Raw genomic sequence first — 27,484 nt, 5'->3', positions numbered from 1 at the left:
TAGACTGCTGCATCAGAAACATCTCTTTCCTCGAAGTCTTGCCGACAGAAGAGCTGACGACCACGGAGCACGAACTGTTCTCCCTTCTGTAGTGGCTGGCAGCAGATTACACATATAAAGCAGGGCAGGTGGTACACCAGGGCTTGGGCTCTCATCACCATCTCGTGAGGCAGCAGGCGGTCCCCACACCGTGAACACTTCACGCCAAACAGTCTATAAACACATCAGATTACATATATGAAGCAGAGCAGGGCAGGTGGTACACCAGAGCATGGGCTCTCACCACCATCTCGTGAGGCACAGGTGGTTCCCTCACCCTAAGAGAACTTCACGCCAAACAATCTACAAACTAGGAATATATCAGTCTGTTCATTCCTAACATTACATTGTACACTTATGGTGACGTTATGCTGAACAAGTTCAAAGCACTGTGTTACCAATAGGGATACATGATGTTGTGATTTCTTGAGGAAGAAGCAGTGTCAGGATTTAGAGTAAGGCTTAAAATAAAAAAAATGTATCATAATTTATTTACTAAGTCATCTGTATATTTAATTCTGTAAGCAAATCTGTCCCCAGGAGATTTATCAAGCTGTGAAAAAAAGAAGATAAGTTTATGAGATTCATTTTAAGGCTTGAGTGCCAAGGATAGTGGGAAAAATGCCAGTTATGACAGCAATTACCTGGCTTCGCCCCACTGGCCTTCGGAGGTAAAGAAATGTTCATTGTAATGGACATTGTGCATTGGTGTGAATTTTAGTCACATGTTCAAGGTAAACTTTGTATCACTAATCTGTTTTAAATATACCAGCTAGTGTGAACAAGAGCTGATGTAAAAGTTGTCTATATTATTTTTTATTATGTTATTAACTCTACATTAATTTTTAAAATTAATTTTAGTATTCCGTTTGGTAATTATTTGCTCACTCAACCAGGACTTTGAAAAACTTAACACTCAAGTTCACAACATGATTCCTGGAGTAGAAGTCTTACTTGTGCATATACTTCATAATATGAGTTTCTTATGATGAAATGGAAAAGTTAAACATGCCAGTGGAATATTTAAACTCAATAACTCTGTCTGTAATACCACCACACAATGTGGAAATAAAAATTGAAGCAATAGTTATGTTAATAAGAAATATGAATTTGTCTGTTAGGCTGGTAAATGGAGCAACACTAATTATTGTGAAAGCTATGTTTGTACATTCACTATACCTGGAATCAAATACTGGCAGAAACAAAGACCAACCAGTATTTCTTCCATGAATAAAATTCACAACAACAGACAAAAATACCCCTTATCTTCAGTCAGATCCCATTTTATTTAATGACTAACCTTTGCAACCTAATGTAGTTTTAGTAGACCTACCTATTAGATACGACTTGGCAAATTGGTCCTGCGTCAACAAGGAAGTGGTAAAAACCAATAAGCGTCTTAAGGAACTCAGTGAACAGTTCAGCAATGTTTCGTTGGTTAGAGCAAGTAATGCGGTGAGACAGTTACATACACGACACGGACAACACCTTAACCACAAAGGTAAGAGATGGTTATCTAATATGATAGCTGAGACAGTAGCATCTCCACAGATGGGTATAAAAAGTTCTCAGGGACCGAAGGAAGACCAGCCGCCTGCTCCAGGAACCGAATCTCTGTTGGAAAACTAGTCTTCTGGAAACAACTGTCAATATATAACATCAACTGATTTTCATGAGCACTAGTACACCTACTTTAAGTAATGATAGTTTTAGTATCTTGTCAGGAAATGTAAATAAGATAAATGGTCAAACTAATTATATTAAGAAAAATAAAGATGATGTAAAGTTGAAAAATGGTTCTGAAAAATCAAATTTCACAATTTACCATCAAAATTGTCAATGCCTCTCTAATAAAATAAGTATTTTGGAAAATGTTTCAATTGAATTAAATTTAGACTTTTTATGTCTTACTGAGCACTGGATGGAATATAATGAGATATGTACATACTCAATTAATGACTTAAAACATGTAACCAGTTATTGTCGAACTTCTAAGATCCACGGAGGTACAGTAATTTTTTCTAGGTATGATCCAACACGTCTTAAAATAATGGATGACATCAATGGGCTCTCTATGGAGCTAGATTGTGAAATTGCATGTGTCGAAATTTTGGAAGTTGAGCTTGTATTAGTAACTGTATATCGTAGTTGTAATGGTAATATTGAAATTTTCTTTGACATCATGGAGAAAGTATTAAGTTACATAAATCGTTTAAAATAAGCAATGTGTTATATGTGGTGATTTTAAACATGAATTTTCTGGGCATGAATGATAAAAATGCAGTAAACTTTGTAAATCTCTGTTGTATGTATGGAATAAAAGGAACAGTTTTTGAGCCTACTAGAGGTCTCAGATGCCTGGATAATATTTTTACTTCTCTTGATAATAATTATACAACGATTGTAGTTAATAAGCATGTCAGTGATCACCTTGCACAAGTTTTTACATATTCTTTTGAGGTTGATCTTGAAAGTAATTTTTATGATAAGAGTTTTAAAACTGTAACTAAAATAACTGAAGCAGGCATTAGAGAATTTAAATATTATTTATTGAAAGAAAATTGGAAGGAAGTACTTATGGCAGACGATGTTAATGTTGGCTTTAGTACATTTGTACATATCCTAAAGTATTACTTTGATATATGCTTTGTAACTATTGTGAAAAATTAGAACAAAAAATAAAAAAATAGATAGGAAGTGTCATTGGTACAATTCTGAGCTTCAAAGAATCAAAGATAGATTAGATATTCTCTACCATTTTTCAAAAGAAACGAATATTGCATGGTACAAAAATGAATATAATACCTTGAAAAACATGTACAGAAGTAAAATTAAAGAGGCAAAAAAGCATGCAAATACTAGTTTAATAAATAATGCCAAAAATAAAACAAGGGCATTGTGGAGTATTGTAAATAGAAATAAAAAGTGTAAAACAAAGGAAAGTGTAAATAATTATTTTAAGCCTGATGATTTTAATGAATTTTTTATAAATGTTGCCAAGGAATATGTAAATGTGAACCAAAATAATTATAGTTTTAAGTATTATTTAAGTCAGAAAATTGTGCCTCATGATACAAGCTGTTTTATTTTTAGAGGTATAACAGACTGTGATATTTTAGATATAATAAAACAATTAGCTCCTAAAAATAGCATGGATCATTTTGGTATGACGAATTGTTTAGTTAAACAAACAATAACTTATTTTGTAACACCATTAACTGTTTTAATTAATAATTGTTTAAATTTAGGAATATTTCCTGATGTTTTAAAAATCACCAAAGTTCATCCTATTTTTTAAAAAAGGTAAAAAGGAATGAAATAGGAAATTACAGGCCAGTTGCTATTGTGCCGGTTTTGTCTAAGGTCATGGAATTAGTCATATGTAAACAGTTATTACAATTTTTGGAAATGGAACATCTGCTTTGTAGAGAACAATTTGGATTCCGAAAAGGGTTATCAACAGCTCAAGCTGTTATTTCTTTGGTTGATATGGTTCTAGACTGTTATGAAAAGAAAGACTTTGCTGCTATAACTTTCTGTGACCTTAGCAAAGCTTTTGACCGAGTGTCTCATAAAATTTTGATTAAAAAAACTAGAACATTATAATATTAAAGGGATAGCTTTAGATGTACTTAGCTCTTACTTAAAGAATAGATCTCAATATGTAGTAGTAGAAAAAGATATATCTCTGTGTAAACCAATAACCTGTGGAGTCCCACAGGGCTCTGTTTTGGGGCCTTTGCTGTTTTTAATTGTAGTGAATGATTTGAGTGTAAATGTACCTGCAAATATTGTTTTATACGCTGATGATACCACTATAGTAACTACAAATAAAGATTATAACAAACTCTTAGAAGACTACAAATTGAATATTAATCTTGTAGAGAACTGGCTCACTGCCAACAACTTGATTCTAAATAATGATAAGACAACTACTGTAATATTTAGCCTCAGAGAAGATCCTAATGAGACACAAAAAGATATATTTCCAAAATTTTTAGGTTTGACTTTTGATCCTAATTTAAATTGGTATCAGCAAATTGTAGGGGTTAAAAGTAAACTAAGTAAAAGTGTTTTTGCAATTAAACGTTTATGTGGTGAACTTGAGGAGAAAGCTCTTATACAATCTTATTTCGGACTTTTTCACTGTCACTTAAATTATGGTTTGATTGTTTGGGGCTCTTCTCCTTATGCAAATGAAGTATTCATCATCCAAAAAAAAGTTGTCAGAATATTGGCAGGAGTCAATAAATATCATAGTTGCAGAGAACTTTTTAAACGTTTTAGAATTTTGACATTATTTTCTTTATATATACAACAATGCCTACTTTACCTCCGAGCTAATTTAGAAAAAGTAAACCTAAGGAAAAATGTTCACAATTATGAAACAAGAAGTCGTAACAATATCAACTTACCTCAAACTAGACTAGCTAAAACCGACAAAAGCCCAATGATGATGGCTATTAGACTATACAATAAGTTACCATTAGATATAAGGATGCTAAGTGATATGGAATTTAAAGCTAAACTAAATTATTTTCTATGTAAAAGATCATTCTATTCAGTGGAAGAGTACATCTCAACAGTGTGGACAAAACAAGACTTTTAGAATATTCATTGTATTACAAAAGTTGTAACATTGTATTGACGTGCCAATGTATTTGTGTGGAATATTTTCTGGCAGAATAAAATTCTTATTCTTATTCTTATTCTTATTCTTATTAATTATAAATAAATCTCAAGGTGGAATCTCATGGAAATCCATTAATCAGTCATATATAGCTATCAGTTGAGCAAGAATGCCTCAAGATAAAGATGTTAATAGAAAAGTGAAGCTCACAAAGAAATATTAACAATGAAAACAATAATTACACAAAAAACAATGTTTACCAAGAAGCACTATTATTACTGTAATATTATCTTATAAATAAAAATAAAATTTGATGGCTTGACCGATTGGGCTAATTCTTTTCCTTAATATTTGTTGAAGTCTGAGGAAGATTTTGGAGAAGAGAAAAATTGGAAAGGTTTACTGGAATATTTTAGAATTGGGAAAAATGATGATAATACTTACGAAACATAATCTAAACTGAACTGACAGTAAACAGCTGTTGCCACTTTCAGCTGAAATTCACCAGATATGAAATATTTTGTTACATTTAAATTTGAGAAAATATTAAACACTTGCATTACATTGACGTGGATACTATATACTTCTTACTACGGATTGCACAAATGACAAAATTAAACTATTCATTTTGTAGGATTACTTTGGAATTGCTGTTATAAAATCCATTATAATGAACAAAGCTGTGAATGTTCCACACAAGGTACTAAACTTGTTAGTTTCCCTGATATTGTGGAAAACATTCTCAACGTGCCTTAGGGGAATAAGGGGAATGGACACAAACATGCTTTAACAAGCCATTCTTTCCCAGACTACAATTAAAAAACAGCATGACTTCTATCATGCAGTCCTTATAAACGATTATAATCTGCAAATTCTAATCCATAAATACAATACACCAGAAATGAAATTAAATGGTTGTAATACATACTTTTAAACCATATGATAAAAAAGGCAGTAAACTTAGGGATGCTCAGTCCTACATATGTACATACATTTTCTTGCCATTGGTAAACAAGGCACACTCAACTATGGCACTGGAAATACCTTAGTCTAGAAGTGAATTTTAGCGGCCGGACATTGGAGCTTTTTGACCAAAGAAGGTTTCCATAACTTTTATAAGTATACATTTTCTTGATCTGAGCATCAGAGCAGGCAAACTCATTTGTGGCATTAGAAATTTAATTAATTCAAATCGGAGATTCATGTTCTACACTTGCAAAAACTGAAATAAGGACTAATACAATTTTATCTAACTTTTGAATTCCTTAACCAAGAACACTGAAACAATAAGTGCCAGATATATGACTATTTTCTGTTTGAAAAACTGTCATTACGGCTCCATCCTATTACATCATAATTTTTCAATTTAGAGGCTATGCCCTTCAATTTCGATAATCACTTGAAAAGTCGGGGGTGGATGCTAGTGTATTAATGTGTATTCAATTAACAAGATTAATATAATTAATACCGTGTTTGTACTTCAGTTCCTTTTATAATAATAAAAAGCAACATTAGCTGCTATGCGACACTAATAATGGTTTATTTATATTATTTATAATTTATATGTACACGAAATTGATTTATCAAAGTTAAACCAATATGGATACAGTAATTCAATTTTAATCACAATTTGAAAATAAAATCTTTACTCTATATAATAAAAATAAATTACTAAATAATAATATTCTTTTTTGTCATTTGAATTTTTACAAATCACTGACAATCTCAGATATTATAGCAACAACCAGGTCACACAATATCTTATGATTACTACTTGCAACTAAGAACAGCAACTGAAAGAGAAAAAGACTTGGAAGTAATTAGACACAACAAAATAAAGAAATGGCTTGATAAACCGCTAATCTTCATAGTGGCTGTACTAATTCCGGTATTAAAAAATATACTGATTGAAGTCCGAGGAAGGTTTTTATGAAGAGAAAAATCGGAAAAGTTTCAAGGAAATATGATAGAATTTAAAAAAATAATGATATTTCGTGAAACATATCCCAAGTTTAACTCACACTAAATAGCTGTTTATTTAAAATTTTCATCTAAAGTTTGCTAAAGAAGTTAAAAACATTTGTTTTTGTCACTCCGTATGGTAATAGGTTACTTTCCAATACAGCTGAGATCTCCGAAAGTCATCGTTTCCCTCGTAGCTAAAGCAACAGATTCCCCTCTCCCAAACATTACTTTTACTGTGTAATCAATTCAATAGAAAAAAAATAAAACTGTTTCAGTTAGCATATTTAATTTTGAACTATTTTATAATTTCATACTAGAAAAAGACAGGATACTCTAAAACGTATGTATACAGCGCAAGAACAAAATAAAAATTCAATAATACTCTATGGTATGAATATTTCAGTTAGTAAGTACCCTTTTTGCCCTTATCTCAATTGCAATTGTGAAATGTTATTTGTTATATATTTTAGTCTGTCTGTTCTCATAAACGCTATCAGAAACACCATAATTATTGAACTGATCTGGAGTATCAGCACTCAACCTTTAAATAATGTAGAATCCAGCTTCAAGTGATACAAATTCACACTAAATCAAACTCAAAATTATGATATTTACAATGTAGACTCACACATTTTAACTTGAACAAAACATGAAATGTATTATGGGATTCTCATTCAAATTTAGGATTAACTTTTGATTTTTAAAAAAGGAGTAACTTTACCTAGTTCTTTTTTAATGTGTCTGTAGATGACAAATTTTAGTTCATTTATTGGTCAGTTGAGAAGGTAAATGGTTTCAAATTAAATAATTTTAATGTTGGAGTACCGTTATTAAATTAAGCTGTTACCAAGGATTTATCCAAAGGAGTAATATTGTAATTAAGGAAGAAAATGTGCAAATAATCCCTATAAATACTTCTAGAATTATAAATATTACTTCCGTACTCCACTTTCTTACGTGGGTTACATAAAATTGTATTGTACTGTATACAGTATTTACGAACAACAATCCTGTGTGAAAGCGCCTGTAATTAGTTTTAGGCTTTACGCCACACAGATATGTATAGCAATGGTGCACATAACGCCGCAGCGCCAGAACTTGATGTAACGTCCGGGCAGACCAGCGAGAACAGACGTTTCAGTACGCACAACAGCTTCCCTGCAGTATTATTATTGCAATTACGAGTATACGAGTTGTCTAATATGGAAATCATACTTAATATTGCTTCGCATGATTTAGATTATGAACAATACTTTGTTGTAATATAGCGTGGTTTTTTCTATATTTCCGTTTTTTTAACTTAAATATCAATACAGCCAATATACTTTTCTACTAGTTATCGGGATGCCCAATAACCTTATAGTAGTTATAGGGACTGATATAATGCTACGACTAGTCTTTTTAGTAGTTGTAAGGATTGCAAAATGCCTTGTTTAGTAGTTACTGGATAGACAATATCTTATCTAGAGTTGTATGCACTGCTAATAGACTGGTTTAGGAGTTATTGGATGGCCAGTACCATTATTATTCAATAACAGCAGTGGTTAGTTATAGGCACTGTTTACAGACGTGATAAGTGGGAATAGGTATTGTTATTAACATCATCTATTGGTAATGAAAACTGAAACTATTTGTTACCGTACCAGTTACCAGAATAGCCAATAGCTCTTATTGGAATGGCTAATAGCCTTGTGTAGTGGTTATTACAATGGCCAATATACATGGCTAGTGATGTTTGAATAATCAATGGACCTGTGTAGTGGTTATCCTTAGAGGTTTTGTGGACTAAATAATAAATATTTATGTGATAACCGAAAATACCATTTTTTGGGAATCCTTTTTCACATGTATACATGATTATTCTTAATAGTCTGCACAAATTGGAGGTTGTGTTGCTATATTCAATGTGTTGTCATATCTTTACCAGCAATATGTCATATTCCAGGATACTTTAAGATTTCCTTTATACTTGATCAGAATAAAACATCAAATCAGTTTGTCTTATAATCTGCCCTGACAGTGCACGCCAGCATTATCCTATGTGTGGCCTTACGTATTGAGTGTGTATCTGGAGTTTTCTGAGTAGAGGCTGTTGTATAGCCCAGCCCGACAACTCAATGTAACTTACTCGCTCGACCGTCGGCAAACATTCAAACGCTGTCGCGAAGACATAATTTACACTCGCATGACATTAACACCGTTGGGTGAAGTGTGGTTTGTCAAAATTCCACTGGTAATCTTTGGAAATAGGCCAATGTGATCTTAATTCTACATTTTCTCATAACTCAGTAGTTAATATACATTTTTATATCATGAAAGCATCAGCTGTAGAGTTATAAGACATTAGACAAATATTTTTATTAATAATGCTATGATGGGGTGAGAGTTCATAAAAATTATATATCAGCAGAGAATATTCCAGTGCGCTATATAGGAGAAGAGCTGCAGTTACAGAAGAGGGAGGGCCCAGGCAATATCTCGCCAGTGTAGCTATTATTCTCCTGCCCCCCCCCCCCCCTCCACCACAGCCAACACTTCCCCAGCTGATGTCTGTCCTCGCATCTGTATTTCTCTCTGTCCATGGATAGATAGTCACCGAGAGCATGTACCTTCGACAATGATGGATTCTCCAGTTGTCGAGACGTTCGTCGCGCCTTTCCGTTGTAAAGCTCAAGCCCGTTCTTTTAACAAATCGACAGAAACGTTTCTTAGTAACTTTCATTTTAGTGTTCAATACAAAGATAAGAAACCTTGTTGTAAATTTGGTAAAATAAAAAAAACATGTTTTAAAAATCGAGTAGCGCATATTGTAATTCCACCAAAATATTGGTCTAATTAATAAAAATGAACACGAATTTGTTTTGATATATTCGATAGTATGTTCAATATTGTACGTATCCTCAACAGTAGTAGGTATTGTAGTAATAAAAGATTTTGGGCTAGTTTTTTTTTTAGATGATTCACGCACAAACAATAAGTACGGCACAACTCTGTAACTTCGCGAGATAAAATCTAGTAATAGGTCACTGTTCGCCAACTTGCCACTGAAGACAAAGATATGACCTTTTTATATATTTGCTACATAGTATAAAATAAATTTTATGACAAAAAATCAAACTTAAGTTTTCACTGAAAATATTGTTTTTAGGTCTACTCTTGTAAAAAAAGATTTCACAAAACTATCCGTCTAAGTGTGCATACATTTTAAGAAGATTTAGGTAGTTTTATAATATGTTTACTATACATCGGTGTTTGACAGTTGGAATGAACTTTAATTTATAACATTCTCATTGAAACGTCATAAAAGACTGCTATTTGGGAAAATGAATTTAAGAGGGAATCTATAATTGAGATAACACCCATTGTTTACTTTTGTTGAAATTTGGAATCTAAATCTAAGTTATGATTACATACCAAGTACTAATTATGTGTACGAGTTTTATATTAAAATTCACAAACACTACAAATTGTGATATTTAAAAACACTATGTTTTTAATAGCAATTTTTGATTTAACAACGGTTTGGTACTTAGCGAATTTCATTAAATGTGTTTTATTTATACCACAACGAATGGTTAAAAAAGGTATGAATCTAACTAATCTATTTAGCAATCTATAAAAACCCACAAACGACGCCACAACATGCCTCAATTTTCAAACCTGTTCGAGGGTTCAACGCCTTTGTGCAGAGTTGCAGTTGGGATTGTCCTTGATCGTAGATAATAACGACGGGATACCAATTGCCGCAGATAACAGCAGTGTAGGCTAACCTGACCGCACCGATAGCACACCGCAAAACTGTCCGGTGTACGACCGCAGAGACGAGCAAATTGTAGATTAATTGTTAATCTCGTCTTATTGAATTCTAATTCTAAAGCAATGGTTGTTTTTAACCTCTACACAGACCACTGATACACTAACTATCTACAATGTGATAGCTCTAACATATTCCTTATCGAATTTGAAAGTAACACGCAGTGGGGCGTCCTTGGCTGAGAACAAAGTTTGAGGTCCCTTTTTTGAGTGAGACGAGTAAACAGCTGATTGATCATCAAATCTGATAGTATTGAATACTTGTTCTCTTTGTAAAACGGTTTCGAAATCCTCTGCAGGAAGTGTTTGGGTTATGCCTATTAGTGTCTGTAGCACGCATTACTCGCTATTTTGGATCGCAACATGTACTAACAAGTTGTAACAAACAAATATTTCTACGATTTAAAAATAGTTTTTCTTAGACAAATTGTTCAAATATAAAGTATTTTTTGAGTTTCTTGTGCAACATAAACAATCCTTCCGTGTCAGGGCCGTAATACGTATGAACATATTCACAATTAATGCCATCGCTACTTAATTCTGAAGCTGGCAAGGACAATTTCCGAATACGAACTTTGTGCTCTTAATTGCTTACGTAAACATTATATCGCACTTCGAACTATCCACAAATACGTTCTTCATTATAAAATATGATTTAAATAATCTCTTTCTTAGAAATATTTAAAGTGCGTAGGAACTTACACAAGCATCTTTAGACAGAGTGCGTTAAGTTTCATCAAACTTGTTTGTGCACTTTTTTCGGGAGTTACCGTCTTCAGAAATACAAAATACAGAGGAGTTTTATTTTATATTCTGTGTGTTGGACTTGATATTAAAACACTGTGTGTTCATTTTTCTAGAACAACACTGTTATTATTAGGAACTTACACAAGCATCTTTAGACAGAGTGCGTTAAGTTTCATCAAACTTGTTTGTGCACTTTTTTCGGGAGTTACCGTCTTCAGAAATACAAAATACAGAGGAGTTTTATTTTATATTCTGTGTGTTGGACTTGATATTAAAACACTGTGTGTTCATTTTTCTAGAACAACACTGTTATTAGTTTTCAAGCTGTTAACGTTTTACAAGTAGCCCCTCACAATGAGTATAGGTTACCTCTTACTCGTTTCATTGTCTATTACTCGCTTATTTCTTCAACTATCCCGGAGCTCCCCACACTCAAGTTTGGATACAAGAGGCGATGTTCCAAGTGCTAGATCTACTGATCTTTAATCACGTCACGTCATCTTTAATTCTTCTTCTTCTTCAGCTATGTGTCTGTAATTACTGGTTGATGAGTACCACTACACTGAAAGGGATGCTACTCAACGTACCTCGATTGGCTGAATGTTTATCCACTCAATTTGAAAGTTTTAGCTGGCAGACGTTTTATTCAGTAAATTAGTTAACGCGATTATTTATTATTTACGTTTTTACAATTGTTGTTATGAAATTACTAGGGTCATAGAAAAATACGAATAATTTTGCAATTTATACTGACGAAATAAAATTACAATTTTAAAAATAGCATTTAATAGTTAATTAAATTTCTTATAGTTTTATTTTAATGTGCCGTTGTGAACAGAAGTCAGGATAAAGTCATTTGTTGTTTAACATAAAATAAACAATTACTGTGATTAATTGAAGACAAAATTACACTTTACGATGACAACCAACTAATTAAACGACAGTCATTGATACTCATCTAAACTAATTTACGTTAAGGCCCAATACGTCGCAATAGCTGTTTGATTAATACCTAGTTTTTTGCTAACACGATAAAATAAGTATAATAAAAAAGTATCCTAAAATTATATGATCGGATGAAAAAAATAAATAAAAATGTGCATTCAACTAAAAATAAATCGAACATAATACGCTATCAATGTTTTCCCCAATTTCAATCCATTAAATCGAAATTTGATTACGACATTTTGTTACTTTCTTGGTATTGGAAGCTGGAATTTTTTAAATTTAGAGCAGTGGTTTGCAAAATATACCCTAAGAGACGCGAGAAAGAGAATTTCCCTTATTCAAATCGAGGATAGTAATCTTTTGTAATGTAAAAGGCAGCGTCTTCATTACCTGGGGAGGCAAGAAATGCAATGTGACTACGGGACGGGGAGCTATTGAATCTACCTCGCATTATGCACGCCCGACGCGCCTTTCCCTCACATATACAGCGCTCATTCCGCACCGTTCCCTTCTTTAATTCGCTTTTTCATCGCGTCCTATTTCGTGCTGATATAAGAAACGACTTTTAAATTCTCAAAGAAATTCCTGCATTGTGTGTGACTGCTAACTGGATAGGGTTTCGTCTGAGTTTTAACACCCACCTGCAGATACACATTTCGTGTTATTTGAAGAACCCACCTTCACATTACGCCAGTAGGTGTTTTTAGATTTAAATTTAAATGTACATTCGTGTTAGGTATGCCCTATACGTAATGTTCAAAATAATCAGTTTTTATCGCAGCTACTTTTTAAATACTTTGCAAAAGTATTGAGTTTTTTTACCAGCTGAACGTTACGTAAAGTAGTTTTATTAGTGGTAAAAACAGTGTTAGAGGAATATACAAAAAAATTATGACATGAAGGAGAAAGGCGACAATAATTTACACGGCGGTTTAATGTATGGGGAGATTCCGCAAGTAGCAACCTGAATTATCTGCCGAAGAAAATAGAGCGCACTTTTCCAGATTTTGATAAATATCTACATTTTGGCTGTCTCAAAAGCCGAGGGTTTAAGTCACCTCAGAATGTAGAATTGTTAATGAGTCTACGCCTTACATTCGGTATGTAGCTGAAGAGAATCGCGGCTAGAAAGCCTCAAAGTCCATACACATGTTAGTACACCGCACGAGCTCATCCGATTATCCAAAATGTGGTTCGGAGTTCTAAAACGCTTTGTCATGGGCCTCTCCATATATTTTGCTAATTTTAAATATAATAAATTATGTTATGGATAGACGATATTTTAGCAAGTATTTCTGCGAGAAAGAATGTATTTTACCGGTAGCCAACTCAAGTGGTTACACCAAAATTGGAAACACATTTTGAATAGCACGAACAAAATTTACCTGTCGTAGTCTGGTTTACAGTAGAGTTTGTTCCCTCTCCAGTAGCAAGAGTGGCTGAGGAGTACACCACAGACGCTGCAGGCCAGACAATGTTCGTGCCAACTCGCGTCACCCACTCGCATCAGGAACCTGTCGTGTATCTTCTGTCCGCAACCTTCGCACATCTCGTAAGTCTTCTCGCACTTGGGCCCCGTCACCTCTGTAACATGATTCACATTACACTTTGTTCCCTCTCCAGTAGCAAGAGTGGCTGAGGAGTACACCACAGACGCTGCAGGCCAGACAATGTTCGTGCCAACTCGCGTCACCCACTCGCATAAGGAACCTGTCGTGTATCTTCTGTCCGCAACCTTCGCACATCTCGTAAGTCTTCTCGCACTTGGGCCCCGTCACCTCTGTAACATGATTCACAGTAGAGTTTGTTCCTTCTCCAGTAGCAAGAGTGGCTGAGGAGTACACCACAGACGCTGCAGGCCAGACAATGTTCGTGCCAACTCGCGTCACCCACTCGCATCAGGAACCTGTCGTGTATCTTCTGTCCGCAACCTTCGCACATCTCGTAAGTCTTCTCGCACTTGGGCCCCGTCACCTCTGTAACATGATTCACAGTAGAGTTTGTTTCCCCTCCAGTAGTATGAGAAATGAAAGGATTTCAAGTTTTGTTGCTGATAACCTGAGATTTCAATGGCTTTATGGGTTTCATCAGCCCTATGCCCTAGCTTACATTACAGTTTCTTCTATCTCAAAGAGTTACAGAACAGTTAGTACCCCAAGATATTCCAGACAAAATATCTTTCATATACACCTGTTTAAGGCTTTGTTGTGGATGTTCTGGCTTATTTACAAATTTTATGAAGTAACACCCGATATCTTATAATCTATTCAGAGAAACTGTTTGTGGCTGGTGCACTATCTTTGCAACAATAAACATACAGAGTCTCATCGAAATAAACAAAAGTACATATTTGGATACATATAATGAGACCTCAATAAATACTCTTCTCAAAGTCTGTTCTATTGATTTAGCATAAAAAGAAGAGTTACATAATGCGATGTCGTCATGCAAAATGAATTTGTTGAACCGTTATATGCAACGTTACTTTGAAGTCAGCAATCCTAGACTGATCGGCAGTGGTTCTATGAATATCATGTGCACACAAATGTTTTTGTTAAATAAACATAATTTATTGTTTCTTTCCTTCATTGTTAATTGTAATTTGTAGATTTATATTCACAGACATTAGCATTAGTTGATTACGAGGCCGCGATATGACAGATTCAATATACCTCCAATCAGCTTAATGTTGTTCCCTACTTTCCTATTAACGTATCTCATGTAGGCCTTTATTCTAGAGACAGTAGCCCTGTTAGCACCAGATACATAGTTACGACCTCGGTTGCTTGCTTCCGAGTTTCACACCTTATTATTAACTCTCGCAACTGTTACAGAATACACAGTCCTAAAGAATCGTCGATATTTAAAGTGGTACAATTTGTTTTTGGTTATTTTTTTATTTGTAGATCACTCCTTGGCACATCTCTTTAAGATACTCTTTTAAAGAATGAAAAAGTGGAAAAAACTGTTTGGTATTTGGAGTTGCAGGGATTTAAAGCAGAATTTTGGTATCTTTTTAATCAGAAAGTTATGTATATGAAAGATGACTCTCTAGCCATTCGCTCTAGAATGCTGTTTTATTTATAAAATATTTCTTCTATAACTAATATTTTATAAAAAATATGTGATCTCCCTAAATTCTATTTAATTAAAATTTGTATTCCTTTAACTCATAAATCAATAAAACATATCTCACTGTCCAAATCCATAACTCATGCTCCTACTGTAAACAATCAAATGTTCGTATTCAACAGTTTTTATTTGGGCTTTGTCATGACATTGGCAACTTTACTACCTCGAATGCCTGTCATTCCTCGTTAAGTGAGATATATTTTCTAGTTTTTCTATACAAAGTTACATAACTTTGACCTTAAAATAGAAAATTCGTCTAAAAAAAACCATTTCAAAACCTTAACGATTGTCTTAATTATTTTTCCATTATCTGATAATTTTTATATTGAGCACGAGAAAATGTGATTTCAAGACAGTTTTTGCCCATGACAGCAGCAGCTGTGTAATAGATAATAAATATCTCTACACTTCAATGACATCCTAAAATTGTACGAGTTAGACGAAATCAGAAAGAGGAGTGCTCTGCTATCAGTGGGCTACTAGTTTCTGTTATCAGTTGTATTCAAGTTGTCGTTATCTATCTCTACACAGATTGGTGATTGCGCATTACCTGGAAACGCTGAGCCACGCTTAAACCTAAACATTTTTTTGGAACCATTGATACACTTAGAAAATAGGATAATTAGTGTTCGTGACCTTAATCGTTGTAACATGAAAATCTCTTGTTCGTCTTAAAACATTTCTTTCTTGTAATTTTCTTATCAGCATTTTGTTTTTCTTTAGAGAAATTTATATTACGTATTATTTTAAACTCGAGGGTCTTGTTTTCTGTTCTATTCCTGTAAAATCTTAACATATTCTTGTAAGCGGATTGATCCAACCCTATTCTAAGAGATGAGCGATGTGTTGCGTTAATGAGTACAGATTTAAGACTAACCCGCTTATTAATCAGGGTAATTGATATCAGAGTAGGCAGTAATTATTAGAGACAAAATATACATATGCAGAATTTTCAGTCGAATGGATAGCCTACTCTCCAAATATTCTGCTAAAGATATCTTTTATCAGTTGTGCACAGGCCGAAAAGATGAACAGAAGTGAAATAACAAAATAACCATGTTCAGTTTATTGACGCTAAGATTTTTATTCTTCCACCACAGATCCATTCAAAATTCACCTTTACTTAATTTCATTTAAATTTCTCTAGTGCCTGAACACTACTAAATAACTTTCACACTCATTTTGGTCTGAAAGTTCAACGTTCAGTGGCGTATTAGAATCAAGTAAAAGTATTGCTGTAGCACAAGAGGCTGTAGCACAGAAAACCGTAGCACAGAAAACCGTAGCACAGGAACCTGTAGCATAAGTAGAAACAGCACGGAGAGGCGAACACAGGAAGCTGTAGCACAGGTAGATACAGCACGGGAAGTTGTAGCACAGGAAGTTGTTGGATTTTTCAATCATATGTACATAATCTTTCCTAGATATAATTTTGACGAGATTAAGAATGCCTAACGCAAAGTTATCTCTTATTAAGGTAACGGCTCTATGTAGCTGTGTTGTTGGCGCCGATGAGGATTGGCGATATGTTCACTTTTATATAGTATAATAAGTTTAAATCACAAAAATAACGGTTTAGATGCGTATTTTTAGTATAAAGAATATTCTCGTATACTAAAAATATATCTGAGATGTTTATTAGTACATTGTAATAATTTTGCTTGATACATACAAATAACACGTTTTTAAATTCCTTGTTTTTAAATTATTGTCGTGATTCATGAATTTTTTAAAGTCTACCTAATGTTGTTAGCACTGAAAATCTCGTTTAGGTTTATCAAAATAAATTTGTTTGTAAAATAAGTTTTTATTTATTTAGTTTAAGAGGAATTTACATCGGCTTGAATCCGAAGATGTTTAAATAGTACTAGGCCTACGTTATTGAGATTGATGATTTAATTAAATCTTGTGTAACTATCCCAATATTCCTTCTCGCCAAATGTTTCATTTTTAAGTTAAACTATACACTCGTTTTAAAATAGTTATTTGTAGATTCAAATGATACAAATTCTATTAGTTGTAATATTTTTATATTTGGGGCTTTCCTCTCAAAATTAAACTGCTCGTAATCCAAGTTCCTATAAGTGCTTTATAAAAATATATGTTTTTTAATTTCTTCTAATAAATATCAATTCCATGTATACCGTTTACTTGATTACATTTTTTTTAATCCAACGTTTTCTAACCTTGATTTTAGCAATTGTTTTAAATTAATATGTGGAAGAACTGTGTACGCTAAAATACTTTAACATGGAATTTCTGCTATATTTTGCTTGTGTGTTTTCACGGTGTCTTATCATCCGAATTTTAAAATAATACGTTTATGAAGGATAGTATATTAATTAGCTAATTATTATTTTCATCGAATATTGAAAGCTCTCTAAAAATCCTGCAGGTCTTTAAAACCCTTCTGCAGTGCAGTGTTTGTGAACTATTCATCTTTATTGTCTATTTTGTGGGTGTAAATAATCTTAAACTCTAACCCAGAACCAATTGTCATAATTAACTTAAGGCTAGGATCAATTAGTCCGCGAAGTGCTCTGCACGACCCGGAATTCTAACCTGGTTCCTGAAGTAAAAATCTAAGACACTGTACCTGACTGTACCTGTTGACAGCTTGCAATCTCATGTCAGCCTTCTATAGTTACAGCAGTAATGGTTGGAATGAGCGAAACAAGTAAAACAATTTTAATTCCAATTTGGAACGAGACGTCAATTATTTTGGTTAGATGTGCGGTTATTTGTGACAACTGTTTATGGGACCAGAGATAGGCTATTGATTGTATTACATGTCTTTACAGAAAAACAGCCGCATCCTGTATTTTGGGTGAAGATCCTTACATTTTAGTAAAATAATATATTTACTAATTACTTAAAGAAACGGTTCTTAAGGGTTGGCTTGAGAAACCTAAATGTCTTTGCCACTACAACATGGATTGACTATGTTGGCCTTGAAACACCGGGGTTAAGTTCAGTTCAGAATTAGCCTGAAAGGGAACGATAAATTCTGTTATGTGTGTTGTTGACAAAATCGTTCCTGACGGGTTTTTAGATCACGTGACAAAACTCGGCACATGAAGTCCTGCGATGTGTGAGGTGGAATGTGGGAGATCGCAGGTGTATAGGACATGGATAAACTATAAACGATGTGTCAGTTTATCTTATGCAAACGATCTTCTTTTCTTCATTGTGTCGAGAAATGGGGCCTTCATGGAATCCTGGATGGAGCAGCCTACATTAGCGAAGATGTCCGATTTTAAATGCGCAAAGCCCAGTTTTGGCCCATTGTTCTGAACGGCAACATTAACTTTGTAGCCACACCTCCCCAGTTAAGTTTTGTCAATGAAAACTTCTAAACTATGAAAATAGCTTGAGTAAAATTATAATTTTTTTTAATAATAATCAACCTAACGTGGTAATAAATATAAAAATGTTGTAATATGCTTAAAAAGGACAAAATTTAATATCTGGCAATAAACATTTTATTCCGTAAATTATAATACTGAATAAGTAAACAAATTGAGAGCTAATTAAATGTATTGTTTTTACTGGCCAAAATAACACATAGGTATATAACATGGAATGTTTTTCTTCATGTAGCCTTTTATTGATATTACGGTCTTATTAAATCTTGGTTTGCACTCAATGCTAGGGCGAGTCTATTCGCGTTTGTGGGGAGTTTTCTAAAAAGAAATACGGTAATCATAAAGGCACCTACAAATCAGTCTGACACAACAGTTTGACCGGCCGTACTAGTTTTTGTCACCTCTTTTAGCTGACAATAAACAATTGTTGATGGTGTTTAGGGGAAACACGTGTGATAGCCTACTATTATGTTACAGCCACATTCCCTTAACTTGGCACGGGCATCGCAGAGACAGCGGCGCTCCTGGCGGAGATGTGATACATTACTCTGGCCCTGCAATATGTCACACTACTTTAATAAGGCGAGATTTACACTAATCGGTCCGCGGGTGTGACTGACAACTATCGAAGCGATGACACGTTGCTGATCTCCTGGTCTCTTTATTCTGTTCGTCTTTTGTCGACCCATCTCTCTCTTTCATTTCGTTTCCCAACGAAAAATACTGAACAAGTTTCATTAAGTTCGATATGAGTCGCTGATTATTTATAAACTTGACATTCGAATATCTCAATCACAAAAAAACACAACACACAGAAGTCTCACTTGGAGACAGTTCACAGCGGTATCCTACAGCCAGCTTATAAACTACAGTTTACTGCGTATAGCGCAACACAAACAACATCTAACCTTGGTGTGACGTCTAGTTTGGACTGTATTTTATCTTTATTGTTAAATTAGTATTAGATTAAGTTGGTGTAGTAATTTGTTCCTAAGCATAATTTTGAAATGCACAATCATTCCATTATTAGTCACTAATTCACGCCAACAGTCAGCTACTCTTTATCCAGTATTTTCTCCATTTCAACTCGTAGTTATAGCCTATTACTTGTTATTTTATACGTACGAATCTTATGTTCTATTACAGGTGAATGTTGTATTAAAATTCCTTTATATCATCTGTTTTAATCGAAAAGCAAAAATGGTTTGCTGAATCTTTTCGTCGTGTGATATTATTTGGCGAATTTGCCAATGCAATAGCAATAGCCTATGTGTAAAAATTAACAGATTTTTAGGTCCCAAGGTTAAAATAAGTTATGCAATATTAAGAGAATATTACCAATGAATACTCTATGTTACAAATATAGTTATATTATAAAGAAATCTATAAATATAGTTTCAGTATTTACTGATATTACTTAATCCTTTCATCCTGGGTGTTTTTTTGCAAAATATCTTCTAAAAGTCCAGGTGATTTACTGCAATATGTCTGCTAAAACTCTCACCGCTAATTTTTCGTTCTACAGACTTCTGAAAAAATGTTACTCTTCAACCAATTTCGTTTTTAAGATTTAATTTTCTTTTTAAACAGTACGAAATATATGAAAGTGTACAATAATGACTGTGATAAATATTTATTCTTCCAATATCTTGTACATGCACACAATGACACATAAGCATAAGCATAGATAATTTTATTAGCTTACAATCTTTTGTCAAACATTTTTTTACTTTTTATTTATATGAGGTACATATAAATAGTATAACTCATAATGTGATCACTTTGCACAAATGTTACATTCACTTTCCAAATTAATTAACATCAGGAAATAAACAAAATATAAATGTACCATTTATACATTTTTTAAGGATTGGAAATCTATTTAGGAAATTAGTTGTCATTTACAGCTGATTTACGTATTTACATACGTGTACAGCAAGTTGCAACGCCAACAAGTCAGTATGTGTATAGCATTTGACAAATATTTTATTAACGAGCAAGAAATATCGATTCTTTATGAACATTTTGCTATAGCGCAGTTGTAATTTTCGTTATGTTTTATATTTGTTTAAACAAATAATTTGTTAATGTTTATATATACGGACGTTAGGATTTTATTCAGATATCCTCGACACCATGTATACGGGAATTTGGAATCAAAAGGTTAAACTGGAACCGATTATAACATTACTCCAGGCTAGATTAAAGTGATTAATTTTTAATGTACGGATAACCGTGGCTATACCAACATTAAATGCTTTCTATAGGCTCGGAGCATTTAGAGAAACAGCATTTTACTCTTAAAGAAGACTCAAAGGTGTAGTAGGCCTATGTCTGAATAATATTGTTCCAACGAGTATAGTAGACTAATAAATGAATTCGGTCATCATTATATGGAAGTGTTATGCTCCACCTGGGGGTCATCTTTTCATAATCCATGAAACTTCCCACTAAATATTTCAGTTTGAAAAAGAAAGCTGTGCGATAGCCTATTTCGTTTATAAACTGTTGACCTAGTCTATATCCGTGTTTAATTGGATAAGGTTTTGTCTCTATATCCACAGCTGATTGTATTCACCTCCCGGTAAGGATGGGGAGTCCTGGTATTGTTACCGAGAAGCCAAGAGGACGAGATGGAGCTCACAAGGAGCTAATCTAGCATGCAGATGGGAGGACAAGAATTAGTCGAGTGAAAGGCGGGAAGAGTGGCGGGCATTGCTCCATTAGGCCTCACCCTCCCCGCTCTACAGGCCTTAAATAATTTATAGAACACCTCAGCACAAGTGTCTACTTAGCCGACTGAAAGATTCAAACAAAAAGTTGGCCGCCGCTTGCGATTCATGGCGCATCAATCATTGTAACAGTGTAAACAGATGCTCGGTCAGGCACAACTAAACCTGTCGTAGAAACTTGAGTCTGTTGGTTATATTGGTAATTCAGTCTTAAATAGTAGCTTACAAAATATGACAGTAGACACAACAGTCATAAGACCAGTTAATCTGAATTATTGCTTTTTTAAAATTGATATTTCCAACAATAAAAATGGCCCGAGCACAGTTCCTTGTAAGATTCCAAATGTTTGAAATTTACTGTTTTCTGGTATTATTTTAGTGTTCTATGACAATTAGTGTGATTTTTGATTGGTAGTCAGTTATTTTTTAAAAAAGGTCTTTATAACCTTCTTTATTTAAATTGTTAAAATTACCTATATTTGGCAATGCTAAATCAAGGGTTATTTGTTGTAGCATGTTGTTAATTTTGTAACATAAATTGTTGCATTGTGGATTTGTGATATGTATAATAATTGATTTCTTCTTGAATTAATGTTGGTTCAGTGCAATAGTATGATCTTTTCAAGATATTGTACAATGTACTGTGACGTCACGCCAAGTGTCGCGTAACTAGCTTCATTGAGGTTGCATGCAAAACGTAAAATCTTATTCCATTCTCGAAAAATCTTACGGGTAGAGGGATAATCATATAGAATAGAAAGTTTTACATCCCCCGGACCGAGAAAAAAATGTGTCAGTCTACTGATTGATGGATGATATGATTCAATGACACTCAGTCAAATCCGTAATTGGGCATGCACCACCATAGAACTTATTCATGTCTACGTAGAAATAAAAACGAAGTTTTATCAAAATTTGAAATTTGTCTCAAAATATTTTGCCACATGCCAAATTCATATTTTTCATTAATGTAGGTTTCTGTATAAATAATAAAAGTCTACACACCAATTCACCAAAACATGACGATGTGCATGTTGTGTGACAGTTACTGTACAAATCACATGTCAAAATCTCATATAGTGTACGCATTTTGTTTACAAATTGATTAGTTATTATGCTATTTTCTTGTTGCCATCATACAGATGTTGCCATCATACATTGATCCAATAGAACAATGGAAAAGTATTCGCTAACGCTCAGCTAAATCCTATGGGTAACATGATCCATCATCAAACTTAGTGTTGCCTTAGAAATGTTGCCTGTATAGAAATGAAGCTTCTTGCAGAGAAGTCTGTATGTCAGTTCGTTTTCGAGGTTTCGTGAACACAGACGAACATATAACAAATTAGTCTACATGAATGAAGCCTTTCCTGCCCCTCGAGTGACAGCTTTCTCTAATTCTCAATCAATTATTTTGTTATTGTTATTGTTTTCTAAGAAAGGTGTGATTGTGGATATAGGCCGATAATTAACTATGAGGTACTTTTTTAAGAAATATATATTGTTGTGTAGACTGCTAGTGATAAAATGAGGTTTTCTTATCATTAATATAAATGAGAAGATGATATTATGACCCTGTCGGTAAATGACAATATCTAATGAATGATTTATATATTATAACATTAAAAATGTATTAGAGGACACTTCTAACCTTTTGGTGGAATATTTTTGGCGTTTTGTTATTACTGCGGGAGTAGACCTCGCCCGGATCTAGCCCCGCGCTCTGATTGGTCGAGAGGGGGTCACGTGATCCAAGATGGCGGCGCCCATGTATCACGTGATCAAAAAATAGTGGTGTGGGAGAAATTCCCTCATGTGCGGGAGAAATTCCCTGCTCACACTCTTATCCTAGTGTTTTGGGGTGATTTTGGGTGTGAAAATCGGTGTTTTTCGGTAAAATCGGTGATTTGTTGGGTCCGGTGAGGGAGAAACGAGGGACGGAGGGAATTCCAATATGGCTGCGCCCATGATGAATTGGCGGGAACAGGGTAACCTAACCTCACTTTCTTGGTTTCCCGCGTATTCAATATGGCTGCGCCCAGTTGGCGGGAACAGTAGAACATAACCTCAATTGTGAAATTGGCGGGAACAGGGGAACCTAACCTCACTTTCTTGGTTTCCCGCGTATTCAATATGGCTGCGCCCAGTTGGCGGGAACAGTAGAACATAACCTCAATTGTGAAATTGGCGGGAACAGGGGAACATAACCTCAAATGTAAAAAGGGCGGGAAAGTAAACTAAACAAGAGAAATAAAGACGAATCGTACCTTATTGTGTGATGATTTAGAGCTGAGCATAGGGGTTCCAGGAGTTTAAAATAAAACATTTTTTGGGTAAAAACTAATTTATTATACTATTTCTAAACAACTATCCACATTGGCACTCTTCACTCCCGCCACACAGATAGCAATATGTGGTGGTGACGTCATCAGAGGAAGTCTGTAACATAAATAGACCTGAGTTAGCCAGTTCTGAACAAGAAAATTCCGCGCTTCCCCACTGGCTGGAATAAGCGCGTCCTTGATTGGATGTAAATAGTATCTAAGCGCTCTGATTGGTGGAACCTGAGAGGCCGGCACTCCTTCCTCTCTCTCCCGTCAGATCCGTGCGGGAGGTCAGGGAGATAGGACGTGTGTCGCTCTGAGTTTTACACAATTATTTAAAACAATTACGATCTTTTGATATTACTCGAGTAAAATAATTCAATCTAATACGTTAAAATATTTTTACTTTTACTAATACTTATTTCAATTACCGTTAATACTATTCTTGTAATTATTTTTCTTAATCTAAATAGAAATTATCGTTACTAGTAGCAGTTAAGCTTTTTAATCATTTAGTTGCTTTTCTAACGTAATATCGTTTCTATAATACCATATTGTAAACATGTCTTACGAAAATATTGAAGTAGATTCTGAACCTGTATATATGGATATGGAGTTGGATCCTGTAAAAACGCTAGGTAAAAACGAGACTTACATAAAAAAATATAGGGTATACGGTACTAAGACCACCTTTAAATTCAATCCCGTCCCTGAAAACATTAATGAAATCGATTGGCTAAGGACGGGATTTTCTAAAATTGTAAATGAAATGAAAGCAAATTGCACTGATTCGGACTACCTCGGATTTACACTTCATAGTCTAAATTTAAAAAGTAAAGATCCGGGCTACGTGGCATTTCGACCAGCTGATCAGGTCAAAGACGATGTCCTTTTTGAAATTTTCGGGGGGATAATTCAAAGTAACGCGGACTCTGTAAAATCTACCGATACGTTCAAAGTCGAATGTACGCGTGTCAATCTCCCTGTTGGTAGTGGTGGTTCCAGAAGACCTGGCTTGTACAATAATTTTCACGAAGAATGTAAAGCACGAACAGGTATTGTATCGATAGAAAATGTGGACAATCTGTGTCTGCCCCGAGCTATAGTGGTAGCAAAAGCCTACGCCAAAAAATATCCTCAGTTCAAAGCAATAAGGCAGGACAAGGGTAAGCGACAAACTCTTAGAGCCCAAAAATTGATGACCAAAGCCGGGGTCCAAATTTCTGAACAGGGAGCGGGGGTCCACGAACTTTCAAAATTTCAAGAGCACCTCAAAAAATATAATATTACAGTTTACAACTATAACAGTAAGGGTAGGGACGTGTATTTTAACGGTAATAATGAAAGTGCTCTGTATAAAATTAACCTACTGTATCATAACGGCCACTACAATGTGATCACATCCCTCACTGCAGCCTTTGCTTGTAAACTCTATTGTGAGGCGTGCCATGTCCCTTACGACCACAAAGGTTATCACAGATGCTCAAACATCTGTCCTGCGTGTCAGACAGTTTCTCCGCCCTGTAAAGAGGAGCATGGAGGAATAGTTTGTCCAAATTGTAACATAACTCTAAAAAATCAAATATGTTTCGCGCGCTCTCACCAGGGTGAAACGGTGTAAATCTGTTAATAAATGCAAACAATGTCAAAGACTCGTATTTCTGAAACAGCGTAAATCGAAACACGTGTGCGGGGAAGTTTTCTGTAAAATCTGTAATGATTTCAAGGCCCCAAACCACCAGTGCTACATGCGAGTCGACACAGGCAAGCCCAAAACAGAAGATTATCTATTCATATTTTTCGATCTGGAAACAAGACAGGACGAGTACATTGATGATAAAAAAGTTCATAAAGTAAATCTATGTGTCTCGCAACAATTCTGTTTCAAATGTATCGGTGGTGGAAATTGTGAACATTGTAATACCCGCACTCGAGTCTTCAGACAAGATCCTGTAGTTAAATTCATGGATTATGTGATGGATGTTAGAAAAAATTTCAAAAACGTTTGTGTAATGGCTCATAACGGTCAGGGCTTTGATTTTCAGTTCATCTTAAAATACGTACTGGAACAGACAAAATTCAGTCCAGAGCTAATTATGCGTGGCACCAAAGTCATTCTCATGGAATTGGACAACGTGAGATTTATCGACTCACTGAAACTATTTCCCCATGGCCCTCTCAGCACTCAACAAAGCCTTTGATCTACCCCCAGAGAAGAAGAAGGGTTACTTCCCTCACTTGTTTAACACTCTGGCAAACCAAAACTATGTAGGCCCCATCCCACCCAAGGAATACTACTGCCCTGAATCGATGTTCGAAAAAAGTTATACAGATTTTGAAAATTGGCATAATGACCAGGTCGACAAAAACGTAGTGTTTGATTTCCAAAAAGAACTTATTGAATATTGTATTTCAGATGTAGACATATTGGCGCAGGCGTGTATAAAATTCAGAGCAATGTTTCTCGAAGAATGTAACGTAGACCCGTTCATGGAAGCCGTGACCATAGCCAGTGCCTGTAACTTGGTGTTTAGACGTAAGTTCTTAAAACCCAATACTATTGGCCTGGTCCCTAACAATGGATACAGACTTGTTGACATGCAATCTCCCATCGCTTTGCAGTGGCTGACTTGGGAGGAGGATCAGCGCGGCGTCCGAATTCAGCATGCAGGGCGGGAAAGAGAAGTCAAAATTGCCGGTATGAAAGTAGACGGTTTCGACGGTGAACGCGTGTATGAATTTCAGGGTTGTTATTTCCACGGGTGCCCTAAATGTTACAAGTATGAGAGGGAAGTGCCCTTATCAGATGATCCCTCAGACTCTTTGCATCTGAGGTACGAAAGGACCAAATCCAAAATAGCTAAACTCCAAAATTCCGGATATGAAGTTATCGAGATGTGGGAGTGTGAATTTAAGAAAATGAAAAAAGATCCTAGATTGGCATACCTAAATTCATTACCAATTCTAAACACGCTCCCACTTAATCCAAGAGACGCCTTCTTTGGTGGTAGAACAGGCAACGCAAGAACATACCACAAGTGTGCAGAGGGGGAGTCTATACAGTATGTGGACGTATGCTCTCTCTATCCTTTTGTTAATAAATTTAAAATGTACGTAAAATCTCATCCTAAAATCTATGTGGGTGACAGAGAATGTAGGGGGCGAGGCATGCAGGCTGAAGGTCTTCTTAAATGTAAAGTCCTGCCTCCGCTAAAGTTGTATCACCCGGTTCTCCCTACACGCATGAACGATAAATTAATGTTTGTTTTATGTAGGACGTGTGGGGAGGACATGTACTCGGGTGACTGTGCCCACACCACGGAAGAGAGAGCATTGACAGGGACATGGACGATGCAGGAAATTAGAAAAGCTGTAGAAAAAGGCTATACCATTTTAGAAATGTACGAATTATGGGAATACGAGGTAGTGACCTATGAGGATGGCGGACTCTTCACAGACTTTGTAAATAAATTTTTTAAAAATCAAGCAGGAGGCATCGGGGCTACCCTTCCTGGTGTCTCACTGATCAGGACAAAGAAACGTACATTAAAAAATATTTTGAACATGAAGGTATCAGACTTGACCAAACAAAAATTGAAAAGAAACGCGGGCCTTCGCTCCCTAGCAAAATTAATGCTAAATTCGTTTTGGGGAAAATTCGGACAGAGAGAGAACCAGACAAAGACATCGATAATACGATCACCCGACACATTTTTCAAACTACTAACCAGTCCCGGGACACAAGTAAATACGGTTCAAGAAATTAACGAAGAGGTTCTCCTCGTAAAT

At 34.9% G+C, this 27,484-nt stretch overlaps 1 protein-coding gene across 1 annotated transcript; it reads right to left on the bottom strand.

The window, feature by feature from the left end:
* Window positions 1–42: 42 nt before the first annotated feature.
* LOC124373149 (LIM homeobox transcription factor 1-alpha-like) lies at window positions 43–14,118 on the bottom strand (the record flags this gene model as incomplete). Its single annotated transcript, XM_046831548.1, has 3 exons — window positions 43–213; window positions 13,528–13,726; window positions 13,840–14,118. Coding segments are annotated over 3 exons (649 nt in total), but the record flags the coding sequence as incomplete, so codon positions are not given.
* Window positions 14,119–27,484: the final 13,366 nt, after the last annotated feature.

Source organism: Homalodisca vitripennis, unplaced genomic scaffold (assembly GCF_021130785.1).
Source record: "Homalodisca vitripennis isolate AUS2020 unplaced genomic scaffold, UT_GWSS_2.1 ScUCBcl_4928;HRSCAF=11380, whole genome shotgun sequence".
In the NCBI taxonomy this organism is placed as follows: domain Eukaryota; kingdom Metazoa; phylum Arthropoda; class Insecta; order Hemiptera; family Cicadellidae; genus Homalodisca; species Homalodisca vitripennis.
The sequence above is the reverse complement of the archived record's forward strand: the minus strand, read 5'-3'. Positions and strand labels throughout refer to the sequence as shown.